The following is a 16,112-nucleotide window of genomic DNA, read 5'->3' as shown; positions in this document are numbered from 1 at the left end:
GGTGGAGTTAGGTCCGAAAGAAAAGGCAGGACCTCCCTCCCCACTCAGGGTGTGGTAATGCGACTTATCTTTCTTGGAGGTGAATACAGAATTATAGGGTGGGGAGAACCAGGTAGAGGCTCTTGAAAGAATAAGCAGGTGAGAGTGGCAGCCATGGAAAAGTAAAAGGTGGAAGGGAGCAAACAGCCCATTTCAGAGCCACACTCGAGTGGTACAGAATTCGAGGGAATGAAAACAAAGCACAGACAAGGGCTCCTTTGGTTTCGTGCTTCTGTGCTTTAAAAAAAAAGGCTCTCACCATTGACATACCTGCTGTTTGGCAGCTGGGAATTCCCAGTTGGCTGGCAGTGAGTTTCAGGACAAATTGCCAACTGCTGTCCCCTTTCCCCCGCCCTTCCCTTGGGCAGGGCACTTGGGACAAAAGACAGTAAAGAAATAAAACTGGACCATTTATCCCAATTCTTCTCTCCTTGCTTCCATTTCCATGGTAATCATTAATAAGCCTGGGCTGCCAATGAAACGATCGGTTGTCATGTCCACTGAACTTTAGTTTTGTCCATTAATATAACCCCAGTACCTTGGAGAAACCGCAACCCATGGTAGATATTTGATAAATATCGCTGAACGAAGGGATGAATTTACTTAACTCAGGATGGTCCTCTTAAAATAATTAGAATTTAAACCAGATTTTTTTGGGGGAACGTTAAATTCTAATTGAATTAGCCATAATTGAATAGTTCCAGATGCAGAAGCTGGGACGGTGCCATAGGGAGCCCGATGGAGAGTCTCGCAGGGCTATGCTGGGCTAAGAAAGAATTGCCTATTCTTGAAGCTAGATTAAGCCAGGGGCTTCCCTCCACTTAACTTTCTAGAATCATGTGCAAAAAGAGGGGAAAAAAGGGATTCCGAGTGAGCTTGCACGGGCACCTTGCTAGGGATGAAGTTTCCCGGAGTCGGGGCTCCAGGAGCCTTTGTCTCCCCGGCGGGTGGAGGAGGGAGGCCGAACGCGCTCGGAGCCCTCCCTCGGCCTCGGTTTCCCCTGCAAGCGCGTCGCGTGTCACCGGCCGTCTGTGGCGGGTTCCGAGCCCTCCAGACGCGGGATCCAAGAGCCGGGAAGCGCCTCGGAATGCTGCGTTTTGGGGCCTCTTTTTGGGGGGTTTTATTTCTTGACTTTTATTGTGGTAAGACATTCATGCCATAAAGCCGCGTTATCCGGTTTGAAACGTACGTTTTGGAACGTCAGAGCAAGTAAGACGGAGTTTCAGATTAGAACGTGGACAACGGCGAACGAGACGACAGGCGAAGGAGTGAACTTCGGGAATGTGCCGCGGGCCGAGGCGGCTCGGGAATCTCCATTTTGTCGGGACGGGCCGGTCCTGCCGCCGCCAGGGAGTCGCGTCGCCGCGGCCCCGGCCTCCCCGAGCGCTCGCCGGCCGGGCGGCGCGGCCAGCGGGGCACCGGGCCGGGCGCCGAACCTCGGCCCGGCGGTTCCGACTGCCTCGCTCGGGCCGGAACCGCCGAGGAGGTGACGGCGGCAGCCCCGGGGCCCGCTCGGCGCCCTCCATTAGCTGTGTTTTCCGGAGGCGCCGCGCCCGCCTCGCCGGCCCCGCTAGGAGGCGCGCGCGCAAGTCGCCCCGCCGCGCGCCCCCGACCGCTCGCCCCGCCCCCGCCGCCCCTCCGCCCGGCCGCCGCGGGCCCGCGCAGGCGCGCGCAGCGCCCGTCCCCGCGGCCGCCCCTCCCCCAGGCCGCCGGGCGCGCCGCGGGCGGGGTCGGCGCGGGGGGCGGAGCCGGCGCGGGCTCGGCAGGGCCCGGGCCCCGGGATTAGTTGGTTTCGGAGCGGAGGAGGGAGCCCGGGCCGTCGCGAGCGCAGAAAAGACAAAGCCGCGTCCGGGGGCCCGGCCGAGGGGTGGACCCGGGGCTCGGGGGCGCCCGCGGACCCGCGTGCCGCCGCCTCGCAACAGGTCCGCCGCCCGCGCGCCGCTCCCCTCCCCCGCGCCTGCGACCCCCGGGGCGCCTCCGCTCGGCCGGGGCCGCGGTCCGGCCACCCGCTTCGATGCGGTTCGGGTCCAACATGATGCCGGTAAGGGGGCGGGCGGCCGGGGCGGCGGGCCCGGAAGTGTGCGGGGTCGCGGGCGGGGGCGGTCGGCGCCCTCGGGCGGGTCGGGAAAGGAAAGCCCGGCTGCAGCCCGCGGCGGGAGGGGCCGGTGCGCTCCGAGCCCGGGCGGGTTTCGGGAGGGCCGGGGCTGCGTCCTCGGGGCTCCCCGCGCGTCCCCGGCGAGGGGGCGCCGCCAGACCCTCGCCGCGAGGGGGGATCCCGCCGCCCCAACTTTCCCCTCGCTGCGTGAAGGTCAGGAGGAGGGAAACTGGGAACTTTGCTCTTGGCTTTGTCTTTTTTTTTTTTTTTTTTTTAAAAACAACTTTGTACTGGAGAGAAACATAACATACTTAAAAGGGCACCTTTGCTCTGGTTTTGATTGGGTTTTGATCTGGGTATCTGCAGCGGCAGCCGAATCTGTCTCTTTGTGAAAACTGCTTTTAGTAGACGCAGCCTGAGAAGTTTTCGATCGCGGGAAAACGCGCGTGCCTGGCTCGCTGCGTCCCCACGGCCGGCTTGACGACCTCTGCAGGGGACGAGGGAGCTCCCCGGGAGTCCGCAGGCTTTAGACGTGGCCACCAGGCCACAGGTGAAGAGCAGGTTGGAGACATTTCTGAAATGTCTCTGTCCCTCAGCGGTCGCAGACTCCGGAGCGATGCGGTGGCTTCTGCAGACTTGAGCAGGGAATGTCCTCGTGGAACTCGTTCTTGCACCTCTCCCACCGCAGCGGGATCCTCTTGCGGCCACCCAGTGTTTTCTCCTGCGACCTCACTTGTTCAGACAAAGAGACAAACGACCCTCTTTTTATTTTACAAAATCTGTGGGATGGAGTGATGGCAAAGTTGGTTTGCATTCACACATGCCAAGTATAATAACCCATCCCCTGGCCCCCCTACTTGTGTCAGGGAGGGCCTCCCCAACTTTCACATCCTGGGCAAAGTTGACAATTTACTAGAATTGGTAATTGGCTTTAGATGGTTCGGGATATCTTGTCCTGCCAGGATTGAAGACATTTGGAAGAGCTGATAGCATTATGCATCTCATTTTAGTTTAATACCAGGTTATGAAGTCAGGTTTGTGATGTGAACGCATTTAAAATGTGTACCATGGATAAGGGGGACGGATTCTGCTGTTAAGATTTTTATTGCTTGGATTTGCATTTCTTTGTGTTGAAATAACTTTTGCAGGTTGTCTGTGAATTTTTCCTAAAAAATAAGAGCAAGAGAACAGGTGTTGGTTGTTGCGAGGTGGTTTCTTCTTTAAAGATCAGTTTTATGTCAGGGAATCTTTTGGGGTTTCTTTCAAACGTAGGGAGGTTCCTTCTCCCAACTACATACCCGATCATCAGAATTCATAAAAAGTAATGTGGCTCTTGTGACTAAATTCAGTTTAGCAGTATGGTTTTTCTGATTGCCTTACTCATGTCAGGATGGAAAATTAACACACAAGACTGGTGCAGAATCTTAACACAAGACTGGTGTGGTGGCATGTACACCAGCTTTGTACTCAGACTGACGCTTCAGTGTTTGCTCAGCTGCTACCTTTAGTGATAGGGACTTTTTTTAAAAAAATGATTTGTCCCTCAGTTTCATCATTTTTAAAATGGGGATGATAGTGTTCAGCTCTCAGGGTGATTTTGAGGATTAGAGTTCCTGTTTATGAAGGAAACAGTACAGTATCTAGCTTGGAATAGGTGCTGTAGGTGTTTGAAATTGTAAGAATTTTGAGTATTGGTTAAACTGGAGATTCTTATGCTTGTGATACCTTAAAAACATAAAACAAATTTTCATGTAGTAGCTTCATGTTATATGTGTCTTTATACTGTAATAGTTGGGGCATTTGGATATAAAAACTTTTTCTTAAATATTTCTCATCTTTAGCTTTTCATATGCTTGGATTTTTATTCCAACATGAGTGAGGTTTTGTTATATTACTTTGAAAAATTCTATCCAATATATCAGGCAAAGCATTATGCTTAATATGAAAAAATGGGTAGGCTCAGAATGTGGACAATTACCTTAATATACTTTTTTATTGTGATAAAATATGTATCATGTAAAATAAACCATTTTAACCATTTTTAAGCCTACAGTTCTGTGGCATTAAGTACGTTCCTTGGTTTGCTTTTAAAGGCATTCTAAAGATAACGGTTTTGCTATTTCTACTGCATCATGTTAAAAATGTGCAAATAAATTGTGTTCATGTGTTTTCTCACCAAGTGGTACAGGATCAAGTGGTTTTCTTTCACAGGGGACATGAAGTGATAATTGGATCCAAAACCAGAAGTGGAAGATAACATTTTAGAAGGCTAACTAAAAATAAATAGGCAAACTCTGAGAATCACAGTAGAGGTAATGATAGGGTTCTGCAGAAATGGGGGTAATAATTACTCTCATTTTCAGATACCTGCCGTGCTGAGTATAGAGATACTATTCTCTGCTCCGATGGTATTTCTACAGTTGGTGAGGAGAAACTGATTATTCTTTCGTATTTGATACCTTCTTATTTTTCCTCATTAAAGAAGGGATACTTTGTACTTTGAGAGTGGCTTTTTAGTGATCCACTCATTATATTTGATCATCAAATAAAGGGAGGCAATTATCAAAAGCAAAAATGCTCAGCCATTTGAAAATGATATTAGATATCTTTTATTCGTTACTTTCATTTCATGAAATGTTACATTCAAACAAAAATGTATTTTTATGAAAGAACTTAGCTAACTCTAAAAGCATTCCCTGCTCTTTTCAGATAATAGTTTTATGAAAATTTTTGTTTGTACCTGCTGCTGAAATGGTAAATTTTTTTTTTTTTTTTTTTGAGACAGAGTCTCACTTTGTTGCCCAAGCTAGAATGAGTGCCATGGCGTCAGCCTAGCTCACAGCAACCTCAAACTCCTGGACTTAAGCGATCCTCCTGCCTCAGCCTCCCGAGTAGCTGGGACTACAGGCATGCGCCACCATGCCCGGCTAATTTTTTGTATATATATATTTTAGTTGGCCAGATGATTTCTTTCTATTTTTAGTAGAGACGAGGTCTCACTCTTGCTCAGGCTGGTCTCGAACTCCTGACCTCGAGAGATCCACCCGCCTCGGCCTCCCAGAGTGCTGGGATGACAGGCGTGAGCCACCGCGCCTGGCCTGAAATGGTAAATTAAAAAAAAATTACATACAAAACTGTACGTAGTATTCGGCATTGACACATGGGCTGGAGGCCAGAGGACTTGAATTTGCCTGTGTCACTTAGTAGCGGGAGATGCCATGTACGTGGCATGTGTGCCCAGCTGCAGTGAAGTGTTCTGTATCCGCGCTGTCCATTGTAGTAGTCACCAGCCGCGTGTGGCTGCTGCTCTTCAAATGTGGCCAATGACTGAGGAACTGAACTTCAATATATCTTTAATTTTAATTTTTTTAATATGTATTTATTTCAAGGTATTAAGGGGATACAAATGTTTTTGGTTACATGGATAGCTTTTGTAATGCTTGAGTCAGGGCTTTCGATGTGCCCATCACCCTAATAGTGTTCATTGTACCCATTAGGTAGGTTTTTGGTCCCCCCCCTTGATTTCCACTGAGTTTTACTTCCCTCTGTAGTTATATTTAAATGGCCATATGTGCCTGGTGGCTACTGTGTTGACAGTGCAGTCAAACCAAATGCCATCATATAGACGGTATTTTCAGGAATATAATAGCTTATTTTAAAAATCTCACTTGAGGCTGGGTATGGTGTCAGCACTCTGGGAGGCTGAGGTGGGAGGATGGCTTGAGGCCAGGAGTTTGAGACCAGGCTGGGCAATAGTGAGAGCCCTTCTCTACATACAAAATGTAAAAAAAAATTAGCCAGGTGTGGTGGCCTGCGCTTATAGTCCCGGCTACTTGGGAGGCTGAGGCAGGAGGATCGCTTGAGCCCAGGAGTTTGGGATTGCATTGAGCTATGATGATGCCACTGCACTCTAGCCTGGGCAACAGGGGGAGACCCTGTCTCAGAAATAAAATAAAATATAAAATACAGAAAGCTCAATTGAACTGATCATGGTTAATTTAAAAATTTATGGCATTTTATCTTTCAGTGCTGCAGAGGCATTTTAATTATTTGTAGTTATTTTGTGATACTGTAAAATAAAATCTGGTTAGTTGAACTTCTAATTTGGGGAGTCTAGACCAAAAAAATGGGATGTTGCTGTATCCCCTTTGGCAGTTTGACCACCTGGTTAGTAGAGCGACATTTCTGAACATGACTGCAACTCATGCAGCTTCACAGACCAGTAGCTTAGTTTCTGCTTAAATGTGTATTGTTTTCAAAAGTCTGGCTTTATTTGCACGTGCTTTCCAAACTAAAATTGTGGTTTGAAACAGATTTGGAACATTGTGTTTGTTTGATTATAGCATGTTCTGAAAGAATACCTTTTTGTTGAGTAATAATGTACGTAGCAAGTTAGCTCACATCAGGTTTTATTCCAGAATAAAGTTTAGATTAGGTCCCTAGAGATAGATTCCTATCTTTATAGAATTGTAATTCTCAAAGGCTTTTAAACAAATCGTCTATTTTTAAAAATGTGCAAAATATCTCACATTTCAAGTGTTGTAGTTAGTTTTCTTGCCTTGTGATTTTAGCTATATTAATTAAAAGCTGAAAGATATTTAAAAATTTCTATATTTCTACCTGTCTCAGAGAAACCAGATTTAGACGTTGTAAAGAAACTTAAGCATACACCTGCCTATATTTAAAAAATTAGCTTATGGAGGATTTATCTGGAAGGGACACAGAGGGTCATTTGTTAATACACTGCTTCTAGGAAGAATTGTTTTTCCTCTCTCTTCACGGTCCCCTCTCCCTAGCAGACAGTAAAAACAATAAAACAAAACTTTCTTTTCTGGAGCTTTTAAGGAATACTGTAGACCTTTGTCTCTTTTTGGGAATCTACCATAGTGTGTGGCACTCCTTAAAAAGTCTTTCTGGGCCGGGCGTGGTGGCTCACGCCTGTAATCCTAGTACTCTGGGAGGCTGAGGTGGGAGGATCACTTGAGGTCAGGAGTTCGAGACCAGTCTCAGCAAGAGCAAGACCCCCGTCTCTACTAAAAATAGAAAGAAATTAGCTGGACAACTAAAAATAAGAAAAATTAGCCGGGCATGGTGGCGCATACCTGTAGTCCCAGCTACTCAGGAGGCTGAGGCAGGAGGATCGCTTGAGCCTACTGTGAGCTAGGCTGACACCTCTGCACTCTAGCCTGGACAACAGAGCAAGACTCTCTCTCAAAAAAAAAAAAAGTCTTTGTAAAGCTAATTTAACACTGAGTGTTCTTGAAGCTCATGTTCTTCAGCGTCTTTTCAGGCCAGGTAGGATCACTGCATACTTGTGCGTGCTGTTATGATTTGTCATGCGTTATAAGCCTCTCACCAGCGTTCTCTACTAACAAGTATCTGAAAGAATAAGAAGAATGAGATATAAGAGTTTAGGAATCCAGAGTGTTCTTTTTAGCTCATGCCATCAAGCTGAACATTATTAACACGTCGACTGCCACACCAGAAAAAAAAATTTTTTTTCTTGGGACCATGGCGTTGTGTTATGAAAATAGAATTAAGAACTTTGAAAACAAAATGATCCTTTTTAACTTAATGAGAAATTTATCATTTTTATTGTTTTTTCAATAAAAATATTATAAAAACTTGTAATTAGTAAAAAATTAGTAATATAAAAAATAATGTGAAAACTTGAAAAATAGTTCATAAGGGTAAAGCGTTTTTCTTGTCAGGCTTAAGTGTAATTTAAAGGTAAACATAAGTAGAAAAACGAAATTTATCGGCTTTTATTCATTTAATCCATGTTTTTAGAATTAAATTGTCAATATTAATTGTAACAATAAGAACATCAACAAGTAAGAGTTTCATAACCAACTGCAGGGTTTTGCCCAGGGGGCCACTCATCACGTAGGCCACAGTGTGGCAGCGTGAGTTGCCTGTGCACCACGCGGCTCCCAGGGTAAAGAGACGTGTGAGTTATATATGCTTCACGAGGCCCAAGGGTCAAAACTAGCATGAGTTAAATACAACTCACACAGCAGTCAGTGTGTTGTTAAATACTTGTTTTTTTGATGGTGTGCTAAGTACTGAGCAGAACATTTTTCTTTAATCAGATGTAATTGAGAAAAGAAAACATAGATGATGTGAATGGGTATGAAGTGTATACTTATGTTGGAGTGGCAGGTGAGGCATTAAAGTTCTACATCTTATTGGGGCGAGCCAAAAAAATTTTTTATTAAGAGATCCTTGAAGAGCACTAAGTATTAAGGAGGCGGTGATTCTTAAAACACTTTGCATATTCTCTTATCAAAAGAATTCTTATCGAAGAAATGCAAATTTTAAACATTATTAGGTGATGGGCAGAAAAAGTAGTTTTACAGAGTTAGCAGCTATGGTCATTTTAATTTTTTTCCTACATAAAATGTATTCAAAAGCAGATTACTTATTTGGATGATTTTCAATGAAAATATTCATTTGACTGGTAAGTACTGAACTTTCACTTTTGAAATGCATACTTCAATTGTTTTTCTAGAAACAGATTTATAACTTAGTAAAACTTTGTTTAAATTTCAAACATTTCAACCAAAAATCCCTTAAGACACAAGCATAGACAAGTAGTAGAAAACCATAATGAATAACCTATTATAGAATAACAGTTTAAACTACTGGTGGTAGTAATAATGAAAAATGGTTGGGCAATTTACTGTTCTTCCCAAATGGAACAGACAATTTATATGTAAATGGGGGTGGATTGGAAGTCTCACTGTCTAACTTCCCTCCCAGGGAGGGGGGGGCCCTTTGTGTGCCTGACACTGTGTGGGATGATTTAGGCTGGTCATCCTGTCTAGTCCCCTTATGTCACTGGGAAGTCGATCTTCCCATTCTCATTCAGCAGATAAAGAATTTGAAACTCAAAAGGGTTTAAGTAGTTTACTCCTGGTCACTGGCAGAAATGAGATTTGAACTAGGTCTTCCTGCAAACCTATGCTGTGTTCAAGATTGCAATGATTATGGATGTATTTTTTTTTTTATTCTTTTTTTTTTTTTTTTTTTTTTTTTTGAGACAGAGTCTCTCTCTGTTGCCCAGGCTAGAGTGAGTGCCGTGGCATCAGCCTAGCTCACAGCAACCTCAAACTCCTGGGCTCAAGCGATCCTCCTGTCTCAGCCTCCCGAGTAGCTGGGACTACAGGCATGCACCACCATGCCCGGCTAATTTTTCTATATATATATTTTTAGTTGTCCATATAATTTCTATTTTTAGTAGAGACGGGGTCTCGCTCTTGCTCAGGCTGGTCTCGAACTCCTGAGCTCAAACGATCCGCCCACCTCGGCCTCCCAGAGTGCTAGGATTACAGGCGTGAGCCACCGCGCCCGGCCTGTGGACGTATTTTTGAATTTCTTTGTGAGGGTAGTTCTTTCCCGCACTTCCATAGCAAAGTGGGCGGCGGAAGGGAAAGAACTAGAAACAATGCATTGGTTGTACTCTTGGCATCATGAATGGAGCTTAAAAATGTGCTTAGTGAATAAAAGTAAAAAACAGAATGGAATATATAACAGTACCTTTATGTAAAATAAGATGTATGTGCTGCAAAGCAGCTGTGCTCAGCTTACAAGGAAGCGTACCAACACTAACTTATAAATAGTTGAGGCAGGGGAGGAATTAACTAAATATGTTTGTTTAGTTCTCTTACTTTATTTGTCCATTGTTTATGACTGATATTGAAAGCAGAGAAGCCTAAGGTGAGTTGCTTTGGAGGATATATTCAGAATTTCAAATCTATCTAAATTCAGCTTCAGGCATAGTTGGGAGAGAGAGAAAAGTTTTCTTAATTTATCCCAAAACAAGCAGAATGCCTTGTTGAGATATTGTCTGGTTTTGGAAAAGCTCACTTAGAGATAATACCATTTATGGACACACATTTCTTGATGCCTCATGATGTGAACATACTCTCGGTCATGTTCTCATCAGAACATTAACTTTCCCATCTTCCATGGAACTTGGAATTCATGAATCACAGTATCAGTTAGTTGAACAAACACGTGTTGCAGATATGCTGAGTGTAATATTTGAGATAGTGTTTTGGGGGACTGCGGTGTAATGGAGGGGGAGAAAAACTGGAAGCGTTTAGGAACCAAAACCTTTGTCCTAAGGACATGTGTAGATCAGTAAGATAAGACGGAGACACAGCTACAGTGTGAGTGGTGGTCAGAGGGGCAGAGAGAAAGTTTACTTCTGGCTGGAGGTCGGGGTGTGTAGGGTGGGTGGGAGGAAGTCTGTGGTCTTTGCGTCGTGAGGATGACATCAGCACTGTGGGACAGGGCGCAGGGATCCCGGTGAGCGACTCCGCGGAGAGAAGTGAGGAAAATGCGGGTGTTTTTAGATTTCTCATTTGGTGATTTGAGGGTATAACTGTGGAGTAGATAATTTAAAATAAGTTTTAGGTCTTAATATTTCTTATAGTTGAATTGAAATTCCCTGAAATTCAAAATATGCAAAGATAAATACCAATGCATATAGATTGTGATAGTTTCGATACTGTTATTGGGTTAACTATTGGCGTTATAATAGTTGATATATACTATACAGATGAATATACACCGCTGTTGTCTGCTAGTGTAACTGACACTGTACATTATTTATGGCAATTTACTCAGAAACTTAGCTTCATGTTACTTCCCTGCTCAAAACCCTCTAATGCAGTGGTCCTTAAACTTCTGTGCTGTTGCTGGGCCCCGCCTCTCCGTTTTTTGATTCAGAAGGTCTGGGGCATGGCCTGAGACTTGGTATTTCTTTCTTTCCTTTTTTTAGAGATAGGGTCTCACTCTGTCACCCAACTGGGGTACAGCAGTGTAATCATAGCTCACTGCAGCCTCGAACTGCTGGGGTCAAGCGATCCTCCCATTTCAGTCTCTGGAGTAGCTAGGACTTACAGGCACATGCCTGTAAAATTAAAAATTTTTAATTAAAAAAAATTTTTATAAGGTAGGGTCTTGCTGTGTTGCCCAGGCTGGTCTTGAACACCTTCTGCCTCAGCCTCCCAAAGTGCTGGGATTACAGGTGTGAGCCACTGTGCCCTGCTGGGATTTTGTGTTTCTGACAAGTCCCCAGGTGATGCCGATGCTGTTTGTCTGGGGACCACACTCTGAAAACCACCACTGCAGTGACTTTTGCTTTGCCATGAACCCTCCCTCCTCCTCCTTGCCCTGCAAGGCCCTGTGGGAGGCGGTGCTTGGTTCCCCCTCTGCCCTCGTTGGCATGTGTCTGTATTCCGGATCCGCTGGCCTTTCTGGTCACGGAACCATCCAAGCTTATTCCCACCCCGGAGGCTTTTCATGGACTCTCTTCCCCGAGATGTTTCCAGGGCCTGGCTTCGTCAGGCTCTGCTCACATGCCCCCCTTCCCTTTAGGTGCCTCTCCTAATCCTGATCAGCCGTCCTCCCTTCATCCCTTCTGTACGTCCCTCTGTCATATCACTGTGTGCACCACACTCATTTGTGTCTCACCAGTCTCTTCTCTCGGCCCAAAAGCATGCAAGCTTTCTCATCACTGTATTCCCGTTGCTTAAACTGAGCTTGTGCAGCAGGTGCTCAGTAAATCCTAACAGATGAATGCATGAAAGATGTTGGAGTCAGCAAGGAGTTAGGACTGAGAAGCAGGCATAGAACCAGGAGCTGCCTTAGGGAGGCTGACTTTGATAGGATATCGCTCCTGTAACTCTCAGTGTTGCCTGTTTGTATGTGAAGCAGTTATCTTACCAGACATCTACGACTAGCGGGCTGCTTTCTGATAGAATACTCATTTTCATTTTTCATCCCTAGAATGTTGATTATTTCAGAAAATGATTATGTACTCTAGATGATATTGAGCGAATGGCCAGGATATTCCATGTGTGATTAACTTTTTTTTTAATCAGAATATTGTTCAAATTGTTATTGAGACTTCCTGTGTTATTGATTTCCATATTATGCTAACTTGCTATAAATGACCAGAGGAATAGTTTATGATGTAAAAAAAAAAAAATCCTTTGACTATGACTTTATGACTTTGCTTTGAAAAACTCAAATTTGGTTGATAGAAACCGATGGGTGATGTTGAAAATATGCCGTGGTAGAAAGCGGTGCACTTGGTGTAGGTTTGATGTCATCGAGCCTTGATGGAACGTGGGTAGACGAAAGTCATGGTCCTTGATGAAGATTTTAAAAAGCAGTTTAGTGGCCCCGAGAGTAAACTCCAGGTTGGGGAAACAGCTGAGAAATCGTGATAGGCCTTTGTAAGCCGTGTTCCTACGATGATTGTAATAAGGTCGGAACCCATCGTTAGGGAAGTAGAGGGTGTCTCTTTGAGGGAAAGGACTCAAAGATGCGGTGTCCCTGCGGCCCCTGAGGGAGGCCCCACCGAGACCCCTGTGGGCTGCCTCTCAGACACTGGGGAGGTGGAGGGGACCGGCCAGGCTGAGGTGCCCGGGCAGTACCTTCCTGCAGGAGGCTGGAAGCCTCACCCGCAGCGAGGGTGGCGCTCGTCTGAATTAGGGAGCCAGATGGCCACCAGCGCCCCTGGTGTGCAGTCCCTGCCAGCTGTGGCCCCTGGAGCAGACGGCCGGGTCTTTGAGGAGCAGGAGGCGGGGCACCCCAGGAGACCGGAATGGTCCGCACCTCGTCGCTAAACCTCTGCCAGTGCTGTGAGCCACGGCCGGGCTACGCGGCTGTGTGTGAGTTAGGGGGTGAAGGAAGCTTTGCTTATGTCTTAATTAAATCCCTTTCCTCTGTCGTCGTGTTGAGAGAGGTGTTTTTGCTTGACCAGGTTTTAGTAAGCCTGGTGGAGTCCTCCTCTTACAGAAAGTGATCTGGGCCTTCCTTTATGAGGGGTACAACAAGACATAAAAATAAGTAATACTTTACATTTGCCTCCCCACGGAGGAATTAACCCAGGAACCATTCAGGCCTTTCTCCAACCTCACTGCTGGCATAATTTCCTGGCTGTTCCCGTGGGGAGTTTCCTGCGAGTTGCAAAGTTGGCGGGGGATTGATGTCACTCTTTTTACAGATTGTTCATTTTTCTTTAAAGCACAATTTTCTCTTCTTTTCTCTTAGGTAAACCTGAGGGATTTGAATTTTTATATATCAAAACTCCAAAGGTGTTACTGCAAAGCTTAATTTCCTTCCTGTGCTAGGGAACATCTTATGCTCTTGGTTCCTTTTTTCTTTTCGTGGAACTTCATGTGATTTTGTAAATCAAATGACTACACTTTAGCGTCTGACTCAAAGTAAATGTCTTGTAAATGCTCTAGCCAGTTTTTTTCTTTGTATCTCCTCTTGGAAAAGTCTTTCAAGTTTTAATCTGAAATAATTCCTCTTTGAAAATGAGTCATTCTTATATCAATAGCATGACATTATAGTTACAGTGAGTACATGTTCTATAAAAACAGGACTCTTAAATCTATGACCCATTCTTTTTTAAAATGAAAATTATGTGTGACCTTGAATTTTTGGAAGGGCAAGTCTTCATTCGGATGTGACGTTGGCGTGAGTTACTGCGCAGTGTGTCTGGAGGTGCCTGGTGCAGCTTAGTGTGGCGATTTTACCTTTCCCTGCGTTTTCTTTCTCTTTAAATTGATGCCGATAAGAGGTAGAAACAAGTAGTAATCACATTTACCACTTTTCATGAAATATTCTCGAATTCCTTTATCACAGTTTATATTTTATCAAGTATACTTTTATTTTTTATTTATTTTTTTTTTTTGTTGAGACAGAGTCTCACTTTGTTGCCCAGGCTAGAGTGAGTGCCGTGGCGTCAGCTTAGCTCACAGCAACCTCAGACTCCTCGGCTTAAGCGATCCTACTGCCTCAGCCTCCCGAGTAGCTGGGACTACAGGCATGCGCCACCATGCCCGGCTAATTTTTTTTCTATATAGATTTTTAGTTGACCATATAATGTCTTTCTATTTTTAGTAGAGACGGGGTCTCGCTCAGGCTGGTCTCGAACTCCTGACCTTGAGCGATCCACCCGCCTCGGCCTCCCAGAGTGCTAGGATTACAGGCGTGAGCCACCGCGCCCGGCCAAGTATACTTTTAAATTGTAAATTATTGTAAAAATATTTTATCATTGAGATTTAAAAAATTTAAAAGTGGTGTCTATACCTGCCTCTCAATGTCACTGATTTTATTTCTGTGTATTCCATACAAGTCATTTCATGTGTACATATATTTTAGATGGTACATATAATTTTAAAGTTATAAAACAACTGAGTATTATTCTGTTTTATAACTTTATCTTAACATTTTCCTAACACTGTGTACTTACAGTAGTAGGTAGCTGGGTCGTAGTCCTGCTAGCAAATGATTTTACCTTAAGTTTTCCCTGTTTGAAAGCTTTTCCATGTTGCTGGATATTTCGTTTTCCATCTTACTGTGTATAGATCCAACGTTGTAGTGAAAATCTTCAGGCATTTACAGTTTTTATTTTTTTATTCCAAATATTAAGGGAGGTACAAGCATTTTTGTTATATGGGTACCTTATATAATGCTTAAGTCAGGGCTTTTGGTGTGCCCGTCACCAGAATAGTGTTCACTGTACCCAGTAGGCAAGTTTTTATCCTATACTCTGCCCCCACTCCCACCCTCCCTCTTCTTGGTTCCTTATGTCCTTTATATCCCTTTGTGCCCATGTGCACCCATCTATTAGCTCCCACTTATTAGTGAGAACATGTGGTATTTGTTTTTCCTTTCCTGAGATACTTCATTTAGGATAATGGTCTCCAGTTCCATCCAAATTACTGCAAGTGACATTATTTCGTTCTTTTTTAAGACTGAGTAGGACTCCATGGTACATACATACCACATTTTCTGTGTCTACTCATGAATTGATGGGCACTTAGATTGATTCCACATCTTTGCACTTGTGAATTGTGCTGCAGTAAACATTCAAGTGCAGGTGTCTTTCTGATAAAATGACTTCATTTCCTTTGGCAAGATACCCAGCAGTGGGATTGCTGGATCAAATGGTGGGTCTACATTTGTTTCTTTGAAGAATCTCTATCCTGTGTTCCATAAAGGTTGTACTGCATTTCAATTATTTCTTTAGGATAAATTCCAAGGAGTAAGGTAATGAGGCATACACAATTCTATGGCTTTTGATAGGTCGTTTTATTTTACTTTCCAAATGTGATTTTTAACAATTTATAGTACTCTCATCATATTTTTGAGTGAATACCTTTCCTACAGCCTCATCTATGTTGGATCTTATCTTTTAATTGAAGACAATTTAATACAGATCGAGCATCCCTAATCCCAAAATCCGAAATGCTCCAGAATTTGAAACTTTTTGAGTGCTTACATGGTGCTCAAAGGAAATGTTCACTGGGCCATTTCGGATTTTGGCTTTTTGGATTAGGGATGCTCAACTGGTTATCTACAAATATTCCAGAATCTGAAGTGCATACATTTGCACTTCCAAATGAGATTTTGTTGGGAGAAAGGAATCTAAGGTGAATACCATCAGCGCAGACAGTGCTGGTAACTGTTTCTCTCTTAATTTTTAGATGTTTCTCACCGTGTACCTCAGCAACAACGAGCAGCACTTCACGGAAGTCCCAGTTACTCCCGAAACCATATGCAGAGACGTGGTAGATCTGTGCAAGGAGCCCGGCGAGAGCGACTGCCATTTGGCGGAAGTGTGGTGTGGCTCCGGTAAGACCACGCAGCCTGTGCTTTGTTCCGCTTTGATTCATTTCGGTTTATAAACGTGGCCCTAACAGTGCTCATGTTTCTCCACGGAGAAACTGTAGAGCAGCGTGTCCTTCAGAACATAGTGTTCTCAGTCCAGCTTTGTTGTGACATACAAAGTCTTTTTGCTCTTTTCTTTTTCTGCAGTAAAATGAAAACACCGTAGTTTAAAATATAAAAGGTCATCTGGGATTTTTGTGGTCAAATCTATGGTGCTCAAAAGTATCTTTTGTATGTTCAGGGTTTACTAATTCACCCGAGGCATCCCGATTGGCTT

The 16,112-nt window shown here is 44.2% G+C and overlaps 1 protein-coding gene across 2 annotated transcripts in view; it reads left to right on the top strand.

Annotated features, from left to right (window-relative positions):
* Positions 1 to 1,827: 1,827 nt before the first annotated feature.
* Positions 1,828 to 16,112, top strand: part of TP53BP2 (tumor protein p53 binding protein 2) — a 46,779-nt gene continuing 32,494 nt past the window's right edge. Inside the window, exons 1-2 of one of the 2 annotated variants that reach the window (XM_069484500.1) lie at positions 1,828 to 2,080; positions 15,652 to 15,799. In XM_069484500.1, coding sequence (XP_069340601.1) covers positions 2,054 to 2,080; positions 15,652 to 15,799 — 175 coding nt within the window. In that variant the 5' untranslated portion in view covers positions 1,828 to 2,053. The remainder of the gene's footprint in view (positions 2,081 to 15,651; positions 15,800 to 16,112) is intronic. The other variant, XM_069484501.1, reaches the window with a different exon arrangement.

The sequence above is a fragment of the Eulemur rufifrons genome, chromosome 11 (genome assembly GCF_041146395.1).
Source record: "Eulemur rufifrons isolate Redbay chromosome 11, OSU_ERuf_1, whole genome shotgun sequence".
In the NCBI taxonomy this organism is placed as follows: Eukaryota; Metazoa; Chordata; class Mammalia; order Primates; family Lemuridae; genus Eulemur; species Eulemur rufifrons.
Note: the sequence above shows the minus strand (reverse complement) of the source record. Positions and strands in the feature narration are given on the sequence as shown.